General features: G+C 44.4%; 1 protein-coding gene across 2 annotated transcripts in view; it reads left to right on the top strand.

Moving 5' to 3' along the window:
* PPP1R1C (protein phosphatase 1 regulatory inhibitor subunit 1C) overlaps window positions 1-24,629 on the top strand; it is a 41,881-nt gene extending 17,252 nt beyond the window's left edge. The window contains exons 3-5 of one of the 2 annotated variants that reach the window (XM_053409505.1): window positions 2,034-2,074; window positions 4,971-5,042; window positions 23,396-24,629. In XM_053409505.1, the coding sequence (XP_053265480.1) occupies window positions 2,034-2,074; window positions 4,971-5,042; window positions 23,396-23,410 (128 nt within the window). In that variant the 3' untranslated portion in view covers window positions 23,411-24,629. The remainder of the gene's footprint in view (window positions 1-2,033; window positions 2,075-4,970; window positions 5,043-23,395) is intronic. The other variant, XM_053409498.1, reaches the window with a different exon arrangement.
* The last annotated feature ends 2,786 nt before the right edge of the window (window positions 24,630-27,415 follow it).

The following is a 27,415-nucleotide window of genomic DNA, read 5'->3' as shown; positions in this document are numbered from 1 at the left end:
CCTCCTCCACCCCCTCAACATTGAGGGGGCTGGGCCCACTCCCCACAAATATTGAAGGAGCCGAGGACTCGGCTCTGTAGAGTTGGTGGCAGTGTTGTCCAATAGCACCTGGAGAGCAACAGCTTTCATGTCCATGGTTTAATTAAGGCTCTTTTTTTAGATTATTGCCTATGTAAAAAAAGAGAAAAGCATAGAAATCCATGTGGTTATACTGTTATCTCTTTTGTTGTTGTTGTTTATGATGATGATTTGATTGGTTCCCCTCCCTCACTCCCAGGCTTATCAACTGAAAACTTGCTGGCTGTACTTTGAGGTCTTTTTAGTAACCTTTTGTTCAAAAAGGGCATTCAACTTTTTCAGATTTCCTTCCAAACAATTTAAAAGAGGCTACGTTTGAGGTATCAGCCTAGTTCCAAAACAGAATCAAAGCCATTTTTGAAAGCTACTATGAGAAAAGGAAAGGAAAGGAAAATCATTCTATTATATGTGGGGCCTTAAGAAATGAAATAAAAAAATCCAGCATGGGTGAGAAGATTTGAGATGTGATTGTTTCCTCCATAAATCAATGCCATCAACTTATGTTGGTGTGCCAAGTCTCAGCTAGACTTTAGACCCAATACTGAGCCATAATATTGGGGCTGGTGGGGAAGAATGGGCAGAGAGATAGCATTTTCCCTCTTATATTACAGTGCTGTGTGTGTATGTTTTGCTGTTATTAATCATACTTCTTCATCTGTTCTCATCATTAAAGTTCCCTAAAGGATTAACCAATGATTTAGATGTGGATTAGTATGTAAAAAGCTGCGGAAATATCAGGTTCTTCGTCCCTTCTCAGCACAGGGGTAATAATGAAAAAAAGCCTCTAGCTACCCCTTTGCAATAAGAGGATCTTTTATGGTTTACAGGGACCCCTTGCTAATGCTCTGTAGGCCCAATTCTGACCTTTTTCATTGGTGATTATATGTAATTACATTCACCTCTGTGGCAAAGTTTCCTTTGATAGGTGAAAACAAAAGAAGACACACTCAATAATTTGAGAAGAGAGTGTGATAAACTACTGAGCCAATGTTTAATGAGATGAATATTTTCACTTAAGGCTGTGTGTTTGTGTGTGAGAGAGAGTGAGTAAGAGAGAAAGAGTACTGGTCTCACATATACTGTATCCTGTTTCGCCGAGAGCTGCTAAGTCTGCTCAGAGCAAGAGTCGTGGTGATAGTCAGGGATTCTTCTGAGGTGGCAGATATGGCTACTTTTACTGTAAATTAATGAGTATTCCAGGTTAAAACATTTTGCATAATATAATAAGCAGCATTTCATAAAAATTGTCAATGATGACCATTCATAATTATTTGTAGGGGGTGGGATGGAGAGTTGCATTCATTTCTGAACCAATGGAAACTTGACGTGAACAGGGCCCATTCATTTCAGTTTTCATTCATTGTGAAACTTACGTCTCGAGCAATGAAGGAGGGGTGGGGGATTTTTTGGTCTCTCACATTTCTACACCTTCATACCAATTTGTCACTCATTTGGGGTGGGGGTAGAGACTTGCTTTTCTATGTTGTGGCTGATGGCAGTGGTTTTACTGTAATTTTTGACTTTTATGTTATTATTTTGTCTAATTTTTTTATAATTCACTTCAAGACTTTTTCTGTAGTAAGCAACTATCAATAAACTCCATTTCTTGACAAACCTGTTATCTTATCGACTGCCTTCTTTGGTCCTTACTATATTTATCAGTTTAGCCATAGAGGCTGTATCCTTTTCCCCCCCTATTCTGGGAAGGTTAGCTCCCCACTCTCTCCCACCACCCCATTCCTGGCAGGCTGCCATTAATAAATGAGTATTCATCTCAATATATTTTTGAGGTACAGCTCCTTTAAGATACCCAAGCAGTATAACTAAAGGATCTTTTGGCAGACCACAGCCAACAATGATTATGTCAGTATTAAATTCCAGTATCTTATCATGTTGGGCTATGTCTAGAAAATAGGAGCTTGGCAGTCTCCTAATTGTATTTTTCTGTCTTATAGAAATAGATGAGAAGAGAATGAACAACAACTCCCAAGATGATGTAAGTTCACTATGCTTTAAGAAATTGATAAATTGCTGATAAATTGCTGTCTAACAATCATTCAGAAACATGTTATTTTATTCTTAAGATTATGCTGCAGTGGACTTGGCAAGACTTCCTAAATTGTGTAGTAACAACAACAACAACAACAATTATTTTATTATTTACACCCTGCCCATCTGGCAGTTTTCCCCAGTCACTCTGGGCAGCTCCCAACAGAATATTAAAAACACGATAAAACATCAAACATTAAAAACTTCCCTAAACAGGGCAGCCTTCAGATGTCTTCTAAAAGTCAGATAGTTGTTTATTTCCTTGACATCTGATGGGAGAGCATTCCACAGGGCAGGCGCCACTGCCGAGAAGCCCCTTTGCCTAGTTCCCTGTAACCTCACTTCTTGCAGTGAGGGACCCGCTAGAAGGCCCTCGGAGCGGGACCTCAGTGTCTGGGTTGAATGATGGGAGTGAAGATGCTCCTTCAGGGATGAACTGGTGTGTAGAGAGAGAACTATGAAAGTGAATCAAAAATATATTAATTAAAATAATTGCAGGCACTGGTCCAAAATGCTACGCTCTGTTAAGTCTCTGACAGTGCAATCTACAAGAAGTAAGGCCTATTAAATTCAATGGGACTTCCTCTCAAGTAAGTGTGTATAGGATTGCAGCATTAACAACTCACTGCTCTTAAACTAGCTCCTTCAGTCTCCTTTGGGAATGATTCATTTCACCTGGTGACTGGCCCATTCACTCACTCCTGATGCAGATAGGTAAAGGGACCCCTGACCATTAGGTCCAGTCGTGACCGACTCTGGTTGTGGCGCTCATCTCACTTTATTGGCCGAGGGAGCCGGCATACAGCTTCCAGGTCATGTGGCCAGCATGACTAAGCCGCTTCTGGCGAACCAGAGCAGCGCATGGAAACACCGTTTACCTTCCCGCCAGAGCGGTACCTATTTATCTACTTGCACTTTGATGTCCTTTCGAACTGCTAGGTTGGCAGGAGTCTGATGCAGATACCTATCTTCAAAGAAGGCTGCCTGCTGCATCTCTGCATGAGTTCTTGCCTTGAACTTGCATTCACATGGCACACTCAGAATAGCAAAACATGGAGCTGTGGGCTCTTTGTCAGCAGAGGATTATTACACATTCATACCTTTTTGGATGTAAGAGTGAAGCATTCCCCAATTCTTAATACAACCATCAGATATGTGGGAAAGCTGTGCTCTTAATTGTATTTTCTAACACTATGAGTCCCTCTGAGCTCAGTATCACTTGTTTCATATTAAATGTGTAAACTCAGACTTAAAGCAAGAGGGAACTGCAACCATATGTTGCAGCATGGAGGGCTCCCGTGCAGTGTTTTTCCAACAGTTTTCCATTCCCCTCCTCCATCAGTCAGTGTTATGGCCGCTCTGCATGCCCAATCCTCACTGGGCTATTTTTAGCATCCTTCCTATTAGATTGGGGGGGAAATAGATTTATTTCATTTGCACAAACCTTGGGGTTTCCTCAAGGCCTCTGATATCTCCCTCTTATGGTGCCATTTTTGGCTTCCTATCTACATTTGCATCTGAACTTTGGAAATAAGGGAAATTACATCCAACATAATCAGAGATGAGATTTTTTTCCACCTTTGTGTGCTCCTTCTCCATGACCTGAATCTCTCTCATTTTCGCTGGAGTTTCAGACAAACCAGCATTGCTTTAAATAGCAATGAACACTATTGATTTTTCCCCCCTTCAGATTTAGCTCCAAACATTTAAAAGCATTCAGTGAAGAGCATCAACATCCCATCATGCAATAAATATAATTAGCACTCTCTGAATGTACCCAATATTTTATTCATAAATATCATCTTTCCATCCATTACCTTAAACTATTATGAACCACTTTAAATATTATAGGCCAACTTACATAGCTACTGAATCTTCATTGATTAGACTAGGTATGTTAAAAATATACTTCTTACGTACTAGATCTAAGCCCCTAGGGAAATGGAGTAAAGCTTTTCAAGTGAAGATTTAAATATAGTACTAACTTCTACAATTTCACTGTGTTGGAGTACAGGAGGGTGAACTCTGCAGACCTTTTAGAATGCTCCAAGACTGACATCATTCAATGACATGTTTTTCTAGTGTAGTCAGGCTTTTTAAATTAATGATTATCTGCAACATAAAAAATAAGTAATGGACTATAAAATGTGGTACATAATCAAGAGTTGAAAAGAATCCATTTCCCTTCAAAATCCCAAGCTATATTTTAGGCTCCACGTTTCATCTTCATATAATTTCATTCTTCTTTTTTTTTCCTTTTGAGTAATATCCGTTATTTTCCTTAACCATTCAGAAACAGGTGGAACAGCTGTAGTTTGAAAATGTCTAGCCCATAAAATTTATTTAAACTTGGTCTTCTTTTTCCTGGGAAGAATGATCCTAGCCAACTGGAGATCACACCAAAAATATGTTGTCGTCACAACCCTATCATAGTTGACTATGTGATGATGACAGCACCAAGTCAATTGAGAGTGAAACATGCTTCTTAGATCAACAGCACTCTCACTTTGAATGGGTGATCATCCTATCATCCTATTTCAGAGCAGTACCCACAAAATCTCTCTCTCTCTCTCTCTCTCTCTCTCTCTCTGTGTGTGTGTGTGTGTGTGTGTACTTTTTGCTTCAAATGTACCCTTTTAATTATAGAGCTCAGACCTAATATAATTGTCTATACAGGATCAATAAGCGGTGTCAAAAAACAATATTAGTAACTAAGCCATAAATATAAAGCATTCAGGGTACCATGAGAAAACTGCAAATAGGAAGAAATGTCTCTAGTTTATTGTCTAACTTTATTGCTTTGCTCTTAGTTTTGTTGAAACGTCGTTCTTTTCTATCCTTAGACACAGAATGCTTCTCCCAAACAGAGGAAGCAGAGCGTCTATACCCCTCCTGCCATGAAAGGTACTGTGCAGGTACTGTTTCTTGCCATGCTAATAATGTCTATTTTGTTGTTCGTGACATCTCTCAAAACCCCAAAACTAAACAGTAACTCCCAGCTTGGGCTCTTATTAACAGGATAACTTTATAATGACATGGAGTGGAAAAGACACATGGCCATGATCCACACACCTTGCAGCTTCTCTAACTCCTTTGAAAGACTGTCAGCACACTGCTCTTTCACTTGTATCTGCAGGGGGTGGGATTACTTGAGGAGAGTTCTGAGGGCCATAAAGGAAGACCTGGGGGCCATATTCAGCACCCAATCCCTATTCTAAATCCTCTGTCACTAAAAAATGGACCCTCAAGACTCTATGCAATGTTTCCTTTCTGCTTAAATATTGCAATATAGCTTTTCTACGACGATCAATATCATACTAGTGTGGGACTTACAGCATAAATTCCTCCCCCCCCCCCAAAAAGCAAATTTCCTTCCTGTGCACTTTTTCCAAGGCATCATCCACTCACCCTTCTAGCAGGAAATGGCTTACTCAGCTATGTATGTGTGTGTTTTACTGGAATGCAGCGCACTGGAAAAATCAATGCGAGTGCTATTGATTGCAGAGCTATCTCCAGAACAAGGCAGACAGCAGCCGAGAGAGCCGTTTGGCACAGGATCCTTGTGAGGCTTATGTTTCTGTGCTTAATGGATGTTGGGAGACACTCTCCCCATTTGAAGAGCCTCAGTCGTTCTCATCTCCCGAGTGATGCTTACACGCACTTGTGTGGTAAGCAAAATCGCAGATTGGGAATCCTGACGCTTCTTGATTTGGATTTGCTCATCACAGGAGCATTTCCCCTGTGTTCTGGTCACTTATCAGATAACCCTCCATTAAACACAGACACGGGGCCAATTGTACAAGCAAACTGTGATGCGTTGGTGCAGAGCCAGGGATAAAACCTGCTGTCCATAAAGCACGCCCAGATCACCTGAGCTTGGCCAAGGGGAATCGATCAGGGATGCACTTTCCAGCACTGTCTCAGATGTTTGAAATGCACCTGAATGGATTGATGTGGAACAGCATGCTGGGAAGATCTGGTAGTCTTAGGCAATGCACAAGCTTCCCTACATTAACCCCAGAGGGAGCTGAAGATTTGTTCATGAACTAAGGCAGGAGAGAAACGTTTCTCAGCACTTTCCCTTCTGGGCATTCTTCCAGCAGGGGAGGGACCAGAGGCAACATTGTTGGCATCTGTCTGTCTTGAGAGACAATGGAGTGCGCATCCAGGGGTGAAGTCAAACCACTGCGTTACCAACACCAAGGTGACCTGCCTGGGGCGCAAGCCTGGGCAGTCTGTATGGAGATCCTGGGCTGCCCAGATGACAAGACACACACACACACACACACCAGCCTCACGGATGTGGTCCAAAGGAAAGCAGAGCAATACGTTTGGCACATAGGAGCCAGCTCGAAGGGGCCAAGGGGTCTCCGTCCCCCCCAATAAAATATTTGAGAGGGCTGCCCCTCCAAGTGGATGAGCATTGCCATTCAAATGGTGTCCATGCACCATGTCAAGTGATTGATTATGCAGGGCAGGGCTTACTTGCCCCTGTGGCGATCACACAGGGTCCCCGGATGTTTCACCATCTATTGATCCCTATGCCACCACTTTATTTCTCGCTGCCACCACCCAGGCCCTACCTGGTAAAATACTGAGTCCAGTCAGGGTTAAGTTGGAACATAAACTTCTATTTATTTGTTGCAGTATAACAAGTGCGTGGTTTCATAAACGGTCTCAGTCAATTACAATCATGGGCTGCCTATCCAGACCTATAAATTCCGCTACCTTTTCTCACTCACTTAACCACCTCTCAGATATTTACTTGTCTTCCTAGCCCCTAACTGTTCTTGACTCAGCTTATTTCGCTACACTAACTCAACCTGCCCACAGACTCTATCCCAATTCACTCCCACTCTAACCAACCACCCAACTCCCAACGAACTCCTCCCTTTGCCCCTCCCAGAGCTGGTTTTATAGTCCCTCTGACTCCACCCCCTGGGTTCTGATTGGGTAACCTGTTTAACTATTTCACCTCCAGCACTCTCATATGTTAACGTCACAGCCCCCCCCCAAATGTTTTATTCAAGGTGGCACCCCAGGTTTGACACCAGCTTGGCTGCAGGAGTTGCTGGAAGGAGGTGTACAAGATGCCATCCAATTGTCTTAGAGACTCCACTCCATTTTGTGTAGGGTTTACTCCATCAGTGGCATCTCATGGGGAGGGCACAGGGATGGTTGCCCCGGGCACAAAAGCCCTGAGCCCTCAAAGCTGCTGAGCCATGGCTGCACCTCAGAAAGCACCCATAGCTTGGACAGCAGATCGCCAGCTCCACTGGCCAACCCGCCCCCCGTATGGAGGAATGTGTGGGGTATACATTTGTGTGTTTGGGATATTTTTTCCACTGTAGGGGGGGCACCATACTTGCCTTGCTACAAGCTCTGGCAACCCACGCTATGCCACTGTACTCTTAGCCTTTTCTTCTCCAGAAGATAACCCACAAGGAAGATTGGCAATATTTATGTGAATCTTACCTTTTGTACAGTAGGACAGTTTCCACACACGTTACTCTTTATCCTCCATCTAGTCAAGCAAGAAGCACAAACAGAGCTCAAAGACACATGCCAGCCAGGCAGAAACACTCAAGCAAAGGCGTAAAACATGGCTGGAAAGGGGACCTGGCCTGGGGAAGAGTCCCAAGGCCCTTGAGGGCCACACTTGGCTGCTGGGCCTGAGGTTCCCCAGATTTACCGAGGGGGGAAAGGTGGTAGGGCAATAGCATTGTTGGCTGCTACTCCTTAGTGGGGGTTCCTTTACCCCTGAGGAGTGCGCTGGGACGATACTAGTTTTACTCATGAGGAAATTATTCAGTGTTTAAGCCCATTTGATGGGTTATCCATATAAATATTTGAGATGGATTGGCTATGGCAACACTAAAGTTTAAAGTGGGAGATTCTAATTGGACTGTCAGGCTGGGTCAACATGACTTGTCAGTGGCTGCAGTCGTTGGCTTTTTAGCCACATTTAGTGGCTAAAGGGACAAAGTGTTGCAAAGCCAGCATTCACTAAAAACTAAAGGAGGCACAAATCTGTCATGTTCTGTTTCTCTCTCTGTATGCATTTTAGCTTATATATGCATTTTTGCAAGCCTTTCCTCCCTTATACAAGCTCAGATTAGGGAGATGGCAGAGGAATGCCATCTTGCTTCATTCATCTATCTCTTCATTTGTCATCCTCCACAGCAGCTTAGTCTCTCAAAGTTATTAAAGAGCATCCTTGTGACATTATGGAACGCGGGTGGCACTGTGGGTTAAACCACAGAGCCTAGGGCTTGCCAATCAGAAGGTTGGCGGTTTGAATCCCCGCGACGGGGTGAACTCCCATTGCTCGGTCCCTGCTCCTGCCAACCTAGCAGTTCAAAAGCACCTCAAAGTGCAAGTAGATAAATAGGAACCGCTCCGGCGGGAAGGTAAATGGCGTTTCCGTGTGCTGCTCTGGTTTGCCAGAAGCGGCTTAGTCATGCTGGCCACATGACCTGGAAGCTGTACACCGGCTCCCTCAGCCAATAAAGCGAGATGAGCGCTGCAACCCCAGAGTCGGCCACGACTGGACCTAATGGTCAGGGGTCCCTTTACCTTTACCTTGTGACATTATGCTTTAGAAAACAGGAACAATTATTACGTGTCCCTTAATTGTGCCCTGGTTTTACTTCAAAGAAAGCAAGGGAAATAACTCTATGGTTGAGCCCATGCTTTGCAGGCACCAGGTTCAATTCATGGTCTCTCTAGGTAGGGCTGAGAATAGTTCTTGTCTGAAACTCTGAAGAGCTTCTGTCAGTCAGTGGAGACAATAATGAGTTAGATGGACCAATGGGCTTAGGTTAGCAGGATGCTTGCACAATCCCAAACATGTTGCCTTCTGTCCGAACAGGAAATAATTTGCGTCAGTTACAGCCATCATCAGATAACAAAAGGATTCCCTTCAGAAGCAGAGGTCACCTTGGCAGTGTGTTTTTGAATTGATAAAGAACCGGGTGTAATTCTAGCAGTAGATACAAAAATTCACAAATCTGTGGATTAAAGCTAACTCGGGGGATATTGCGGAGATAACATACACTGAGTTGAATTTAATCATTTCTCTTCCTAACCGGAGGGACACCTCCGTGAGTGGAATAAGATCTTTGGACTGAATTCATTCTGTCGGGTTTGAACTGGATTGCTGATTTAAGCTGACAAAATAAAGCCAGCGAGAAACTTTGTGTTTAAAATAGTGGGTGGGAAAGTCTGAAGTAATTGAAAGGTTTATCAGCTGCTATTTAATGTCAACTGAAAAGTTACTGTTTTTATCAATATGCGGCGTTTTCACCGATTGCTTATTAGGTGTAGTTCAGCAGTTGCCCCAGTTCTATGCTCTGTGTGGATGTACTCTGAGCAGAGAGGATACTTACACAGCTGATAAAATGTTTTGTTAAATATAGGCGCTCAGGCTTCAAGATTACTTTCTGTTTCATTGCTATCAATATGACAGCACTCAAGTACTCTTAAAATGGATTCTCGCTGCTTGGTTTCGAAGCAACTTGTTATTAGTAACAAGGCTCCCTCTAGTGGATCTGAGAGGTGTGTTTTTGCACTTCCAGTTCCTGCCTCTCGATAGCCCAATGGACTAGAGAAAGAGACAGACATGAGAGCTTTGACTTCCTTGAGAGTCGAAGTGGGATTTTCGGTTTCCCCAGATGCAAGTCCAGCACACACACACACACACACACACACACATATATATATATATATATAATTTTTCAGTTTCTTATTCTTTTTAAAAACATACAAATCCAATATTTTCCCAACAAACATATATATTTAGACTTCCCCATCACACCCGTTTTGTGGTTTCTTGTATTTTTTAATTCTTAGCACTGCATTTCCCTCATTATTCCAATTATTAATTACTCCCTAGTTTTCCTTTAACATTAATTTTAACTGCTTGGCTTTAAGTTAATCCTGCTAACGATGTTATACGTGGACAAGAACTTTTCAGATTTTCCACATATATTCCCCCATTATTTAATAAAGTACTTTTCCGCTTGGCTTCTTATTGCTCCAGTAAATTTTGCCATTTCAGCATAGTCCATTAATTTAATCTGCCACTCCTCCTGCAAGCCCAGCGCTCTATAGTGCTGCTCAGCCCAGTAGCAGAGTGGCCACGTGGAAGCAACATGGCAGCAACTGAGAGCTCATATGTGAATTTGCTTTCTGCTTATGCGAGGTTTAAGATTGCAGCCCATATCCCAAGTATACTACATTGATTGACAGGGGGATTGCACAGGAAGTATGATTTCTGCTCTCCTTCCCGCCCCCAACACAAAAAGAATCCAAACCTTTGTTGACTGATGGATCTTTCATCAGATCTGCTTTAAATGTGAGCGACATGTGCCTGTGGACATTTTAAAAAAAAACACTAAAGATAACACAAGTCGAACTTCCGCTGAACTTGCCCCAAAATGGAAAGAAGCAAAAGTCCCAAGTAAAGGAAGAATGGATACAAAAACTTATGGAATATGCAGAAATGGCGAAACTTACTGGAAGAATGAGAAATCAAGATAACAAACTCTTTATAAAAGAACGGAAATGGTTTATCGAATATCTACAGATAAATTGTAAACAAATAAAAACATTAGCAGGATTGTTGCAATAACCTGCAGTTTTATAAGAGTATACATTTACAGTAGATAATTAAATGAGTAAGGTAAATGAATTTGGATATGCAGAAGATATGAAAAAATAAATTTAGGGAACCGCCGAACGAGAGGGAAGGAAGTCAGATTTTGAAATGTTAAAGGGATTGCAAAATTCATGAAATGTATAAATTTGAAAAGTATCAATAAAAAACTTTTAAAAGGGCTTCCACTGCACTTAAGGGACACTTTGCCCCACCCCTCAAAAATTAAAAAATGGTCTCCACAAGAAAAGCACAGGGTACACAGTAGCACAACAGAAGGGTCATCATCCCCTTTCTCTCTGTGTGGGTTTTTCTTCCTTTTGTTTTTATACAGATTAGTTTTTTTATCTTGTTGCATCATTAAAAAGATTTAATAAAAAAAGATATGCAAAAAAAAAACCCCACCCAAGATATGATTTGCCATGGACTCGACATCTTTGCAATTTATGACGTGTATGTGGGATAAATCAGGGCAGCTTCTGGCTTGTTGTCCAGGCTTCCCTACATGTTACAGTATTCATTGAATTGTCCAGACAGAAATGTCCCCCATGAGCATGGACACACACACACACAGATTTCCATGACATTTCCTCCTCTGGCTCACATGGGAATTAATTTACTCACCCTCTGTTGCCCTATTGTGTTGAGTACAAACATAGCAAAACCCCAAATCCCATGTTTTTAAAATAAGTCCTCTTCCATAAATGTACGTGGGATTTTTTTCATGCCTCCCTTCCCACCCAAAACCCAGGCAGATATACAAGCATGGGTTGAGATAAATATTTGGTTTCCACCACGGGAATGGAATGATCCTCACTTTATTTATGTTGACTGTATACATTTATTTTTTGACATTGCTGTTTATTGCAAGTGGCTCTGCAAATATATCTTCGGGAAGGACACTTTATAGGGAGAAATAAAAGAGAACAATGGTGGCTGTTATTTTTGGCAGGCTGGTAAGAAAGGCAGAGGGTTGTTTTACTGCACTCGTGGGGTGATTTCTGAGATCTGTCAGCCTTGATTTATATCATTTGATTCCCCTAGTACCTTTTAAGGGAACAAACAAATCTACGAAACAATGTTATTTTCTGCATTCAACTCTCTTCATTCACCTGCAAACCATATTTAGGGTGCGATTCTCTCGGGTCATTGAATTCTTTGACTCCAACCTTTTTTCTGGTCCTTTTCCAATAGACACCAGTATACGCCCTCTTTTACTCTACAAACATTGGGACTCCAAGATCCATAGGGCCAGGAACCTAGACATTCCCATGGTGGCAAGGAGGGGTATTGCGACATCAGATCTCCCTCACCAAGTTTGGAGTGTTCTCTCTCCTGATCTGGTGGCACTGTGGGTTAAACCACAGAGCCTAGGACTTGCCAATCAGAAGGTCGGCGGTTCGAATCCCTGTGACGGGGTGAGCTCCCATTGCTCGGTCCCTGCTCCTGCCAACCTAGCAGTTCGAAAGCACCTCAAAGTGCAAGTAGATAAATAGCTCCAGCGGAAAGGTAAACGGCGTTTCCGTGCGCTGGTCTGGTTCACCAGAAGCGGCTTAGTCATGCTGGCCACATGACCCGGAAGCTGTACTCCGGCTCCCTCGGCCAATAAAGCGAGATGAGTGCTGCAACCCCAGAGTCGTCCGCGCCTGGACCTAATGGTCAGGGTCCCTTTACCTTTATGGTTCTAGGATGCCCTCCCAGGGTCAATAGGATCACAACATTAGTTATTTTTTAGTACCTTCGTTTTTCCAGTCCTCAGCCCTTTTCTCATCTCTTTCTTTTCCACCTCAACAGTTGCATAAGAAGTTTGTCGTTGCACTCATCTTCTGGTAGGCAGTAAACTATCCCCTTCCACTCTTCAGGTTGAAGCAAGCCATGTGTTTTTTATATTTTGGTGGGAGCCACCCAGAGTGACTGGGACAACCCAGTCAGATGGGCAGCATATAAATAATAAAATTATTATTACATTGTTAGTATGATAGTTGTGGATTCCGGAGAGCTACAGCCAGTCAGAATAAACAGTCCTGGAATAGATTGACCAAATAGCCTGAAGGAGCTATCGGGCAGCTCCTTATGTTCTTATGTGACAACATGTGAACCACAGGACAGGGAAACACAGGAGGCATGGAATGTAATTAGCTTTGTGTTTGTGACGTTAACATATGAGAGTGCTGGAGGCGAAATAGTTAAACAGGTTACCCAATCAGAACTCAGGGGGTGGAGTCAGAGGGACTATAAAACCAACTCTGGTAGGGGATGAGGGAGAGTTCGTTGGGAGTTGGTTGGTTGGTTGGAGTGGGAGTGAATTGGGATAGAGTCTGTGGGTAGGTTGAGTTAGTGTAGCGAAATAAGCTGAGTCAGGAACAGTTAGGAACTAGGAAGACAAGTAAATATCTGAGAGGTGGTTTAGTGAGTGAGAGCAGGTAGCGGAAGTTATAGGTCTGGATAGGCACCCCATGATTGTAATTGACTGAGACCGTTTATGAAACCACACAGTTGTTAAACTGCAATAAATACACAGAAGTTTATGTTCCAATTTAACCCTGACTGGACTCAGGAATTTCCCAGGTAGGGCCTGGGTGGTGGCAGTGAGAAATAAAGTGGTGGCATAGAGATCAATAGACGGTGAAACGTCCGGGGACCCTGTGTGATCGCCACAGTCCTCTGGTTCATCTTAAACCAGCTAAGACATTGCTGAAACTGACCACTAGCCCCGCCCTTCCCCCTCTAGCCTCTCGCTCTGGATCCCTCCCAAAGCAGACAAAGCCTGCATTGAGGGGGTGGTCGTCTCCTCCTCCTCTGGACCTGCCTGCCCTATTGCTCAGCTACGTACAGGACTCTCCTTGAGCGGGGTGTAAGAGGGGGAGGAGAGCCAGCAGGACCGAGACTTCCCTGCTGCTGGGTAGAAAAGGCAACCTCTAACTCCTCTGTGTCTGAGTCTGCACTCCCACTGTGACTCTCAGCCTCTAACCTGTCCTGGAAGGCCTTCCTTCTCCTGATCCCCACCTTGATTCCTCGAATCCCCTGTTTCTAGCGCCTCCCAGCTCATTCCTTCCCCAGACTGCTCTTCAGCATCCCACCACCACCACCATGATCTGGGATCTAAGTCGTCATCTTCTGTGTCCTCCACGGTGGGTTCTTGGATGGGTGGCTCCCACCATTCTTTCACATCCAGCCAGTCCTTGACGCAACTGTGCCAAACTTAATTACACATAAACTAGGTTTTCTCTCCCTTCCCTTGCTAAGAGAAGCCCACCCAAAGCTTTTGCAGAACCTGAAACATCTCTTCAGAAACACCACCTTCCTTTCAGTATATAAACCATTATTTTATTTTATTATTTTGCTATTTTACAAAAGAAGAAGATAAACTGTGATGATTGGAGACCGAAACTGTGGTCGTCAAATTGACCTCTAGGGGCTTCTGCTCTTCATCTGAAGTCTTTTGATTTGGCTGACAAGTTCTAGTCGGAGACTAGGGAGAGACTTAAGGAATCAGCAAATCTGAAATGTTTACATGCTAGTGAGGCTTGCCTGGAGCTACAAAAGCTGCTTACATTTTGGGGGGATGCTGTCAGCAGAAGATTTCTACAGGGTGCGATTCTACACTAGCGAAATCAGCCTCCCATTCAAAGCATGCTTTGTTCAGTCGGGGGTGGGGGGCAGGCAGTGATGTGACAGCACAGTTGTGTGGAGGAAACATCTCTCTGCACTGATCTTGAGCCAATGCTGTTGTTTGCAACTTTTAAATGTGGAGAAGGGAAAAGGGAATGGAAGTCGTGTGATATGAAATAATAAACTGGAAAGCAGCCAACTATTTTGAACACAGCCTTTTACTGTTTTCATGGCTGATGAGCGGTGACAGTGTAAACAGTGGCTCATTGACTCTGAGTTGTAACTCCGTATCTGTGCTTTCAGTAGGAAAGTAGGAAAATTGGAGGGCAATGATTAGTTCATTGCTACTAATTTATTTCTTGGCTTTTCTCTCTATGGAGTCGAAGGGGTTGTGCACAGGCTGCCTTCTGGTGTAGGGTTTATTGTTACAGGAACAAGCCTGGTCAAACCTTTCCCTCACACCCTTCTCCCTCCCTCCCACTCCTCCAGAGCAGCCATGAGCTTTTGCTTCTGTATTTGATTAACCACAGTTTAGCTTTACACCCAAACCCTAAACTGTGGCTAAATATATCTATGTCCAGTTAAAACAAACCAGCTTCATATACCAAGGTTTGAAGTTGGCTTGCTCTTTTGAACTTTAGTTAAGGCAAACCTTGTTTGGGTTTGGAGGAAACAGTGAACAACATCGACACTGAAGGAGGGAGAAAGCACAAACCCAGTTATCAGCTAAGCTCATTTTGATAACAAGAAACTGATACACCCAAATGAGCTCATAGTTCCCCAGGTAACCTAAACAACCGAGAGTTTCAAATGCTGAATTTTTTTTCTGGGTTCCCGTTCTCTTGCTTCAAAAGTGCAATTACAAATAGATAAGAAAATACATAGGTCTTTTTAAAAGCTACTTAAGACTCTTTCAGTATCATCTAATATGTATGTGTTTTACCTTTATTTGTAATAAAAAATATATATTTTAAACTAAGCAATGCAAATCTGGAAGAATGACAGATATAAACACTGATCAGTTTTGCTCAAACATAAGCAGTAATGCAGAATGTACCACCCACCTAGCCTGCTGCAGAAACTTGGCCCTCCCAGAATAAGTTGCACATATAGACAAGGATGATTATTTTAAGAAGAAATCAAGAAAATGGATAAAAATAGACCCTTGAGAGATCAACATTTTCCTTTCTCTTGCTTGACTTACTGACCCGGCACTGCCTGACCCTTTAAACTGTTTCATGGCAAACCTTAATATAGCAAGGTTAAAATTTTAAAATGCTTTATCTAAGGAGATTTGATTAATCAGGGCCAATGTCCCAGGCTATGTTTTTTCCATTGTGTGCATAAGCATAGATATAACATTCCCATAAGCAGATGGAGATGTCCGTCTCTCTGTACAGAGCTGGGAATGTGCATCCCATAATAGTATCTGAACAAAGCAGCATAATTAGGACATGAATCTGGACAGATGGACTTCTTTGACATTTGTATGTCAAATTGTAAAGAACAAGAAATTAGGGTGAATTTTTTCCCTCCCACTTGATACTTTAAGTAAAGATGTCTTTCTCCTTCTATATTATATTATTTCTCAGCAACAGTGTTACTCACAGATGGGCTTCACATAAACTTTAATGAATAGCCACTGGCAGAGGAAAGGGGGGGCAGGGGGAGCACAGCGCCCCCAGCACCATCGGGGAGGGGGGTACCATCACGGCTTCCCCCTGGACACGCACCACACACCCACACTGTGCAGGCACCACACCCCCGTGGGTGGCATGCCTCGCCCCTGGGACACACATCACGCCCCTGTCTGCTCTCTGCTCCCAGTGCTGGAGCATGCAGCTTCACCACTGTGAATAGCATACTCTTAATTGATACCTGTAATGGCTTTAGGGGTTGCCGCTCTGGGCTAGGTTGCCTGGTTAAACCGTTTCTCTCTGGACAGCCATCCACTCCGTGGCTGTTCAGTCGCTAGCAGAATCCGTCAGTGGGCGTTTCTTGAACCTCTTCCAGCAAAGAAGTTCTTTGACGCCAAGTTGCCGCCTACTTTCCCTGCGTGGAAGTCTTTTGCGCAGGGTGGGTGTGGGCAGCGGAGGACCTGTGCTCTCCTCGCTGGTCTCCTGTGATGAGTCCTGGAGCCTGCTCTCTGCTTCCCCCATCGGCCCCCTCTATCCCTGGTGTTGCGCTGACTTCAGTGGAGTTTGAAACCTCTCTCTCGCGCGCACCATCTATTTCCATTGGCTCAGCCGGCTGGGAAGGCTGCCTCGGTATTTCAGGAATGCGGTAGTCATGGCAACGTTCCCCTCTCCCTTCGCTCTTCTCCTGAGCCCGCGCTTCCTGTCTTGCGCCAATCACAAGCACAGCCTTGGTCAGCTGGTCCATCAACTGCGGGCGGGGCGCGCGGGAAAGCTCATCCTTGACCGTTGGGGACAACCCCTCCTCAAACAACATCTGAACGGGTTCAGCGTCCAAATCCCACCCCAGCCGTTGGATTAACATCGCAAAGCGTGACCAGTACTCTCTAACAGATTGGCTCCCCTGCTTGCACCCCATCAATTGCCGTCGAACCACATTTTGCTCTACTTCGCTGGAAAACATTGCATTCATTGCCTGAAAAAATTTCCTGACGTCTTTCAAGGCGGCATTTTGCGTTGCCATTAGGGGCCTGACCCATTCCCGTGCCCCGTCCTCCAGATGCCCCACAATGTAGGCCACCCTCTCCCCATCATCCGCAAAGTCATCATGCTGCAGTTCCAAAGCGTACTCTATTTCCGTTCGGAACGCGTTGTAGTCCTGGGGCTTCCCCCCAAACTTGTGCACCAGTCCCAGTACCTTCCTTGCGATGGGGGTGGGTCTGACCTTGGTATCCTGAGCCCTCCATTCGTCCAGCCTCGCCGTTAGCAGAGCCACATGCTGTTCTAAATCTCAGTTCCTCTCCACCAGATTCTACACTCCAGCTGCTCGCTCCATGACACCGGCTTCTCCGGTTTGACTCATTATGCTCCCCTGCCTGTCGCTGCGCACAAGCAACTTCAGGGACTGACGGATTGCTGTAATGGCTTTAGGGGATGCTTGTGCGTAAGTTACCGCCGCTCTGGGCTAGGTTGCCTGGTTAAACCGTTTCTCTCTGGACAGCCATCCATTCCGTGGCTGTTCAGTCGCTAGCAGAATCCGTCAGTGGGCGTTTCTTGAACCTCTTCCAGCAAAGAAGTTCTTTGACGCCAAGTCACCGCCTACTTTCCCTGCGCAGAAGTCTTCTGCGCAGGGTGGGTGTGGGGAGCGGAGGACCTGTGCTCTCCTCGCTGGTCTCCTGCGAAGAGTCCTGGAGCCTGCTCTCTGCTTCCCCCATCGGCCCCCCTCTATCCCTGGTGTTGCGCTGATTTTCTTCCCCAACCGGAGACCTGCCTCTCTCCCTGCTTGGCCCCTCTCCAGCATCGCTGTGGAGCCTCGCCTCCTCCTCTAGTTCAGATGGCAGTTCCCTGACAATACCAAAGGCCTGAATAGGTTTGAGGAGGCCTAAAGTTTTTAAGTATGGTAGGTAACAGAAGCATGTGCTAGCTGGATGTCTTTTTTGAGCAACCTCAAGAGGCTCAGTGGTTTAGACCACAGCGCCACCACACACAAACACACAACTATCCACCCAACTATCGACTCTTATTTTTGAAACACTTAGGACCGTCTACAAACACTGAAACAACAAAATCATGAGCACCCATCTCATCTCACATTCAACACTCTGGAAAGCAAAACAGCAAGAACGTTGCCATCTGTTTTTAGACAATGGGTTGGATCCAGACATCACCTTGCATGGACAAAAAGGCTCCTTGTGTCCATGGAAAGACATCTGATCCAGTGGGGGAATCCTGCTGGTGGAAGAAAAGGGAAGCTGCACTTGATTATTCCCCCCCCTCCGGTGTTTCCAGCACCACCTCCCACATTGCCACACAAGATACCCACCCCCAGCTCTCTGGAACAGGATACCTCTGTTTAGCATGTTGGCATTATCATCACCATTTCATCATTTTTTTATTTGTATGCCGCCTTTCCGCAGTTAAAAAAACAATGCTCAAGGCAGCTTACAGCATAACAAAATTTACATAATTACAAAAGTCATAAACAATAAATAAACCTCATCAAAAAAAAAATACACAACCAAATGGGAAACAATTTCCACATAAAGCAAAATCTAAAACTAAGAACACAGCATTAATATCACAGTTTAAAATGGCATAGGTAAAAAATAACAGCAATTTAAACAAAAAGCAAAAAGAAAAGAAAACGGAGCCCTCTCTGGCCAGCAGCAGCAGCGGCAGCAGTCCTTTATAGAGCCCATTAGGCCCCACCCTGGGCCAGGTGGTGAGTGGCAGGGCTGGGGCCCTCAGGCGCTGAGCAGGGTATTAATTAACATGGAGGCAGGGATGAGGCACACTGCCTCTATTTTCTCTCTGTCACTATTTCAGGTACCTTCCATCCTGACAATGGTGAAATGGAGCTATTGCACTTGCCCCATCTACCCCACTTTAAATAACTCTACAAAACAATGCCTGAAGATGGCTAGAGTGCAAGTTAGCCCTGGGGGGGCTGCAAGGGGAGAAGGAATTGGAAAAAGTCACCTCCCTCAAACCAGTGGTGCTCTGGATCCAACCCTATGTATGCAGAAGAGAAGTGCTTTTGTACATGATAAAATTAACACTTGCATATATGAGCCTGGCCCACAATCAGCTCTGATTCCCATATAGCCTTGACCCAATTCCCCTAAAAAGTCCCCCACTTTTGCTCATTAATGTAGGCAATGTCTCTGTACATTCATGCTTTGTTCTCACATACCCTCTAACATTTCTCCAATGAAAACAGGGATGTCCCATTCCATCATGATAATTACATCCCACACATCTTATTGGGTTGCCCCAGCACTCTGGACAGCTTCCAACATACATAAAAACACAATAAAACATTAAACATTAAAAAAGCTTTCCTATACAGGATTGCCTTCAGACGGCTTGGGGGTCAGATAACTCCAGACCCTCCAACATTTCTCCAATGAAAATGGGAACATCATAAGTCAAAGCGGGACATTCTGGGGTCAAATCAGAAACTGGGACGGCTTCTCTAAATCAGGGTTGTCCCTGGAGGGTACTGTTCTCGCCTTATCTGCACCAGGTACTCATGAGGGGGCAAGCCAGTTCAGAGGTTTTACAGCACCATGGATAGCTCCAAGTGAACAAAGGCTGGAGGTGAATTGCTGTCTCATAAGCCTCTTCTTCCTGTCCATTTCCCCAGGCTTGAACCCCTTGGCCTAAAGGTGAGGGCCAGCCCCATGGCCTGCATAAAAAGGCACTTCCTTGTTTTTCTGTGGAATCCTGTTTGTCACGCTTCCTTTACTATTGGGCAGGTGAAGTAGCATGGAAACCACTCAATTCCTCTGGTGAGTCTAGTTTAGGGAACAACACCTGTGAGGGTCCCTGCCTCAGGTTTTGCTAACTCGGGGCAACCAGAGGCATGTGCCATTGGCTTTCAACCAGCAGCCTTGGGATCTGTTGTCTATGAGGCACCAGCATCAGACGCTTGCTCCAATTTACTAGTTGAATGGTACCTTTATATGCATAACGTATAAATATAGCACAAGTACAGTTCAGTGTCTTAGGATGCCTGTGCCCCATCCACAGTGTTTACATACTCATGCATCAGCTGTAGTCTCACCACCAATTAACTAGGATTCTAGATGTGGAAAGCTTTTGAAATGTGGAGAGCATGAAATCGCCCGGGTTCATGTTGGTGTTGTGCAATCCCAGGATCAGTGGGATTCTTGCGATTTTGAAGATCAGCTCATAGACCAAAAGGGCAGGAACATATCTCTCATCACCAGTACCCATTCACCTTTATCTACACCTGCGCTAGAAACTGCATCATCAAAAGGTAATGCAACATCTACAATAAGGCAGAATCTGAGTTAACTTTAACCATGACCTTCAGCATTATATATATCACAACTTAGAGCTTTCTATGTGCTCTTGTAGGTGTGGCTTGTCCCATTCATTTTGACGGAGGGAGTAGACCCCGATATGCAATGCAATGCGCACACTTCTTCCATTGAAATGAATGATAAGCAGGGTAGCTCCATATGTGTATTAGAACTCTGGCAACCAATAATAAATCTTTAGATCAGATCGTCTGCATCTAACAAGAGGTGTATCATATGGACAGTGTCAGGAGGAGGTCAGTAAAGAAGGTGAAGGGCTTGAAAACTAAATTCATGAGGAAAGGTTGAAGGAGTTGGGTACATTTAGCCTGCAGAATAGATGCAGTACTGTAGCCATCTTCACATAGGTGAAAGGCTTATCACAGACAAAAAGAGGGATTTTGACTAAACAGAAGGAAGATTTCCTTAGTGATACAAGCTTAGAAGAAGGTGGACGTATTCTTTAGAGTGCATTAAATGGATAGCAACCTATCAGGGATATTGCAGAACTGGATTTCCTGCACCATTAGAGTTGGAGTAGATGGTCTTTTTGAAGTCCCTGCCAACTCTGCAATTCTATTATTCTAAGTGGACAACTTGAATTTATTAAATTGACCCATGACATGGATGCATGTTAAATGTTTGAATCCCCCACAAGTATTTTGCAAAGTTGAGGAACCTTGTTGAATACGTATCTGCTTTCAAATTTCTTCTACTTTGCTTGGATGGATTAAACCAGATGTCAAGTTTTCATTTCCCCACAGGAGATTTTCATGATGTGACTGTGGAAATGTCAGAAAGTTGCCTCATTTGCACAGATAATTTATCCTGAATCTGCAAATAAGCTTTGAGGCGATGATTTAATCTAAAATGCATTACCAGTTCAAAGCGTATTAGTACATGCTTACTGAAAATGGCTTGGCATTCAGGCTTTCTTCGTCAACATTAATTGAATTAAATTACCTGCAGTGAAATCAGAGCCTTTGAGGGAAAGGAGAAAGGAGAAAACAGCAAACTTTAGAAGGAAGACAAAAATAAGAGTCAAATATGTATGCATGTTTCCTCGCATTGTGACATCAAGGGACGGAAGGCAACTCTGGAGCAGGTGAACTGAAGGGTACAAAGTGATTTCTGACGGGTAAAAAAAGAAATACAGACCCAGGGAAATCACTGCTACATTGTGAGGAGAAATAGATGAGCCTTACTATCAGGCAGATGGCAAGAGAGGAGAAACACCGGCAGACAAAAGCAGAGATTCAGAGGGGGGAACTCAGCCTGGGCACAGAGATCTCAACTCAGTAATGAGGAAGGCAAGCTTAGTTGAACACAAAAGGTGTAGCCAAGCATGAAGAGAGTGACTTGAAAGCAGACAAAGGGTGTGAGCAGAACACAACACCCTCGGAGCCAGCAACCCGAGGACCATTTCAAATTATAGCAGGGAAATGAATGGAAGGGTGGAGGCGACGTAGGAATAGAATGATATCATGTAACCCATATCTGTGTGTGTAGCTTTCGATATAGGCAGCCATGCAAACTGCAGCATGACAGCAACAGGTGGAAGCATGGGCATTGCCGGGGGGGGGGGCAGTTGCTCTCCAAATCCTCAAAAAGTATTGAAAAGCATTGTTGTTCTTGTTTAGTCGTTTAGTCGTGTCCGACTCTTTGTGACCCCCTGGACCAGAGCACACCAGGCACTCCTGTCTTCCACTACCTCCTGCAGTTTGGTCAAACTCATGCTGGTAGCTTCGAGAACACTGTCCAACCATCTCACCCTCTGCCATCCCCTTCTCCTTGTGCCCTCCATCTTTCCCAACATCAGGGTCTTTTCCAGGGAGTCTTCTCTTCTCATGAGGTGGCCAAAGTATTGGAGCCTCAGCTTCACAATCTGTCCTTCCAGTGAGCACTCAGGGCTGATTTCCTTAAGAATGGATACATTTGATCTTCTTGCAGTCCATGGGACTCTCAAGAGTCACCTCCAGCACCATAATTCAAAAGCATCAATTCTTCGGTGATCAGCCTTCTTTATGGTCCAGCTCTCACTTCCATACATCACTACTGGGAAAACCATAGCTTTAACTATACGGACCTTTGTTGGCAAGGTGATGTCTCTGCTTTTTAAGATGCTGTCTAGGTTTGTCATTGCTTTTCTCCCAAGAAGCAGGCGTTTTTTAATTTCGTGGCTGCTGTCACCATCTGTAGTGATCATGGTGCCCAAGAAAGTAAAATCTCTCACTGTCTCCATTTCTTCCCCTTCTATTTGCCAGGAGGTGATGGGCCAATTAACTGAGGTTCTGCCTCCCCCAGCAGAAGCCCCCCCCAAACAAAAGCTTTCCCTCCATAATGTCCTCCCCCCCCCAAAAAAAAAAATTAAGCTCAACAACTCCCCCCAAAACAAAAATCATGGTTGGAAGGAACAATAAAAACAGGCAGGCCAGTATCACTTGTGGGCAGAGCAAGCGAGTAGGCAGCTGGGTGTCCCAGGCAGGCATTCACATGTTCTGTGTCACCACTGCCACCAGTTGCCTGCCTGTTTGCATGTGTGCACAACAGGGAAACCTGGGATTCAAACAGGCAGGAGGCCCAAGGCTGCTGGCCCAGGCAGACCTGCAGGTGTTCATGCACTCCCCATCACCATGGTCTCCACTGCCCACAATTCACCCCAAACTGCCCCCATCCCTTCACAGCTCCCTGCAATCTCATATATCCCTTTGCCGGTAGCAGAGGAAAGCGGAATCAGGAGGAGAAAGACTTTCACCCTCATGGGATGGGAGGAGTGTTGGGGGGTTTGCGTGGGGTGTAAAGAATGGGGGTTTGGCAAGGGTGTGTGGGGTGGGCAAGGTCGGTGAGCAACATATTTTGTTTGACCCTTATTTTGCCAATGTAATGGAAACCCACCGTTCATGTTTTTGTAAGCTGTCACCCTTAACAGTTGTTAATAAAACAGCAACATTGTCACTGATTGATTTCTTCCTTCAGCACAAGAGGCAAGATTTCAGATTTGACTGCATGTGGCCTTAAATGTGGTTCTTTTATATTTACAGGGATTAAGCATCTAAAAAACCAGAATGACGTGGCCTTCCCGGAGGAGGATGAAGGAGTCAATGAAAGAGATGAGGAGTGGAGCCCGTAACCGGCTCTGAGCATCTGTGGGAAAGCCCTTATTGTCAATAACTGAACTGCTAAACTTTCTGTACTTAACGTGGAACTCTATTGCTTGTCTTCCTGACCCAAACCAGTCTTCACCTCAGTACCCGACAGCAGGAGGATTTCGTGGTGGAATTTACAGCAATTTGCAGAATCTGCCTTGTGGTACTTCATTACTGAAGTTAACGGTTTCTTCCATTTCTTTTCTAGCCATTTCCCCCTTGCATTTGTTTTTATTGACTTCAAATACGCCGTTTGCAAACATGTCGAGTCCTTTAGTGCTGCCGTTGCTTAATTTCTGAATGTGAGCTACAGTCTAGAAGATCAGCTGTAAATAGTATAAATTTGAATGCTACAAAACTGTGCTACATAGGCAGAGCATGCCCTTTAAGGGCCCCATGACAACCAATCAAAATGATATTGATTTGATCTTGAAAGAAAATTACAACCAAGCCTTCTTAGGCCAATATTAGCCCACTAGGGTGTCTCACAGGGGGCCACCCGAGATTTCGACTACCTGGGGCCTCCACAGGGTTTAATCTGGCACAGCCTTCCATTTGAATCCTGTCTGGCAACAATGCCAGTGGTCTTCTGTTTGAGGATACTATTATGGACTGGGCCTTTATGAATACACTTTTAGGTTATGTGTTTTGCCTCACTGTTTTCATGCTGTTTTAATTGATCTGTGGCTTATTAATAACGGGCTGCTTTTGTTGCCACTTTTCTGATCTTGTAGGCATTGAGACATCTGGCATTATTTTTTGAGGGGAAATGGAGAGGTACATATTCCATTGCCATTGAATTTGGGGGTTCCATAAGTGGCCACACCCAAATATTTGTTATTTATTTATTGCATTGATATCACACCTTCTCTCCAAGAAGCTCACTGTGGTGCGCATAGTTTTTCTGCTCCTCCTTTAATCCCCACAACAACCTTGTGAGGTAGGTTATGCTGAGAGGCAGTGACTGGCCTAAGGTCACACCAAGCGATCTGGTTTGAGTTATTGTATTTCTATGCCGTTTTTCATTCCGATGAATCTCAAAGCGGCTTGCAAACAATAAATAACAGTAACATAATAGAACGTCGCATAAATGCAGCATAAATCAAATAAAAATAATTAACAAATCATCTGTGAGCTTTATGGCTGAGTGGGGATTTGAACCCTGGTCGACCCAAGTTCTAGTCTGACTCTCTCACCATTATACCACACTGACTCTCAACACAGTATCTGGTCCATCTGTCCTCCATAAAAGGCTGTTTCCTAGACAGCTTCTCAGCCTTTTCGTTCTGAAGAAAATGAAGCATCAGCAGCCACAGTCAAGGACCATCCACAAAGGAACACCAGAAGAGCCTGTCTGCTGGATCAGGCCGGTGGCCCATCTAGTCCAGCATTCTGTTCCTACACGGGCCAAGCAGATGTCTTACAGGGAATATGGTAGCAGGATCTGTGCACAGCAGCACTTTCCCTACTTGTGCTTCCCAGCAGCTGGCATTCAGAGACAGACTGCCTCTGACAGAGGAGATGAAGCACAGGCCTCATGAAGCTGAATGCTGGAAGATTCAGGACAGATGAAGGACATATTCACGCAGCACATATGGAAGTGATAGCTACTAACCTTAGGTAAAGGTAAAGGGACCCCTGACCATTAGGTCCAGTCGTGGCCGACTCTGGGGTTGCCGTCCTCATCTCGCTTTATTGACCGAGGGAGCCGGTGTACAGCTTCCGGGTCATGTGGCCAGCATGACTAAGCCGCCTCTGGCGAACCAGAGCAGCGCACGAAAACGCCATTTACCTTCCTGCCGGAGTGGTACCTATTTATCTACTTGCACTTTGACGTGCTTTCAAACTGCTAGGTTGACAGGAGCAGGGACCCCATCGCGGGGATTCGAACTGCCGACCTTCTGATTGGCAAGTCCTAGGCTCTGTGGTTTAACCCACAGCGCCACCCGCGTCCCTAGCTACTAACCTTAGAGGGCTTTAAAAGGGGATTAGACAAATTTGAGGAGGAGAGGGCTATCTATGGTTACTAGCTGGATGCAGTAGAGCAGGGATTCCCAAACTTGGGTCTCCAGCTGTCTTTGATAAGAGATAAGAGATAGATAAGAGATGGTAGATTGATAAGAGATAAGAGATAAGATTAGTGATTGTTAAGGGATAAGATTAAAGGTTGTTAAGAGGTAACAGATTGATGAGAGAAAAGAGTTAGGATATACATATTTCAAAAACTGAAAATTTCGACACAAAAGTTGTTGAGTTTCTTTTTGTTTTTAGCCAAAGTTGTTGAGCAAAAAAATGAAGTTTTCCAGCTATTTTTAAGGGAAATCGCCAAAAATGACACTGCCAACATGTCCGGATTTCCCCATACATTTTTAGCAATTTTCACCCAGACACTGCTCCCTACTGCGGTATTCCGGCTATGTATGGGAAATTCTGGACGTGTGGCAACCCTAGATAATAGAGTGATAAGAGTTTAGATAAGAGATAGGAGATTGATAGGAGATACAAGTTTGATAAGAGATCGGAGATAAGAGACTGGTTAGAGAGAATTTAGGGATAGGTAAGAGATTGCTAAGTGATAAGAGATTAATAAGATAGGAGTGAAACACATCTGTTCAGAGTCACGTTTGAACACTGTGTGTGTGTGGTTCATCTGAACCGCCCTGATGAAGACACATTGGTTGCTGGTGGTGTCAATTCTGGGAGGGGAGGAGGCAACTTGTTCCAGACAGACTGATGGAGAGATGGGCTGTTGATGTCTCACCTTTCTTCTGCTGGTTTGAAACAGACATCTGTGCACCTCCTGGCCCTGCTTCCCAACCTCTATGCATTCAGCGATGGCAACTGCAAAGAAAGCCTTTGTGCATGCAGCTGTATTCATGTGAGCTGATCACACAACTGGCAGCATACACACTCAGTGTTCCTGGTCACACAGACCTCTTGGAAGAAATGGTTGGGCTCAGCAGATATTAAGGATGGATGGGGTAAGGGCTGCAGTAGAGATTTAGGAAATATGTTTCCATTGTTTCCATGGAACGTTAAGTATCTGCTTAAGTCTCTCCCACTGAAATCAATGGAACTTCAAAGTGTTTCACTGGGCTGGTTGGTGTATTTTCAATTTTTTGCCCTCTTTTTTTTTAAGTGTGGTTTTATAGTTTTCTTAGCAGTGAACTAGATATCTTGGTTTCTTCTTACATGCTCCCTGTGGCATAAACTCTTCTCTCCTGTGTCTCCCTAATCATGCTAATTATGCTGCCATATGTCTCTCTCATATTTCTCCTCCGGTTCTAATGGGACACTGATTCCACCCTTTGAATATGTCATTTGTTTATTGCATTTATCAAGGGCTTCAGCATTATATGGGCCTTTTAATTGCTTCTCGAAACTCTTGGCAGACTTACTATTAAGAAACTGACATGGAGGTCAACAAGCAATCATAAATATAAATAACATTTGGATTGCAGAAGGTGTTTGGTTGCTGTCGCCTGCCCCCAAACTTGAAGCTTATTCTAATATATCCATGTAAGGGCTACATGGATAATACATGGAGCTGTGCTGCTGCTCTCTCCACTCACCAACCCGTGGCATTCCCCCCACATTAAACCCCTAGAGTTTCCCCTTCCCACCCATGGAACTAGCAAGCTTGCTTTTCGAACCCGGTACCTGAAGCCACCTCTTTACTATGCTTTGCACCCCTGCTTTCACCTTTACACTGTGTCCATGCCTCTCCCCACCCCTCCTTTTGTGCAACACAGCAGCCTGGATAGCTCAGTTGGTTAGAGTGTGGTGTTGATAACGCCAAGATTGCAGGTTCGATCCCCGTATGGGGCAGCTGCATTGCAGCGGGTTGGACTAGATGATCCTCAGGGCCCCCTTCCAACCTTGCAATTCTGTGATCCTTCTGGCCGAATTCCCTTG

This window comes from Podarcis raffonei, chromosome 1, assembly GCF_027172205.1.
Source record: "Podarcis raffonei isolate rPodRaf1 chromosome 1, rPodRaf1.pri, whole genome shotgun sequence".
In the NCBI taxonomy this organism is placed as follows: Eukaryota; Metazoa; Chordata; class Lepidosauria; order Squamata; family Lacertidae; genus Podarcis; species Podarcis raffonei.
Note: the sequence above shows the minus strand (reverse complement) of the source record. Positions and strands in the feature narration are given on the sequence as shown.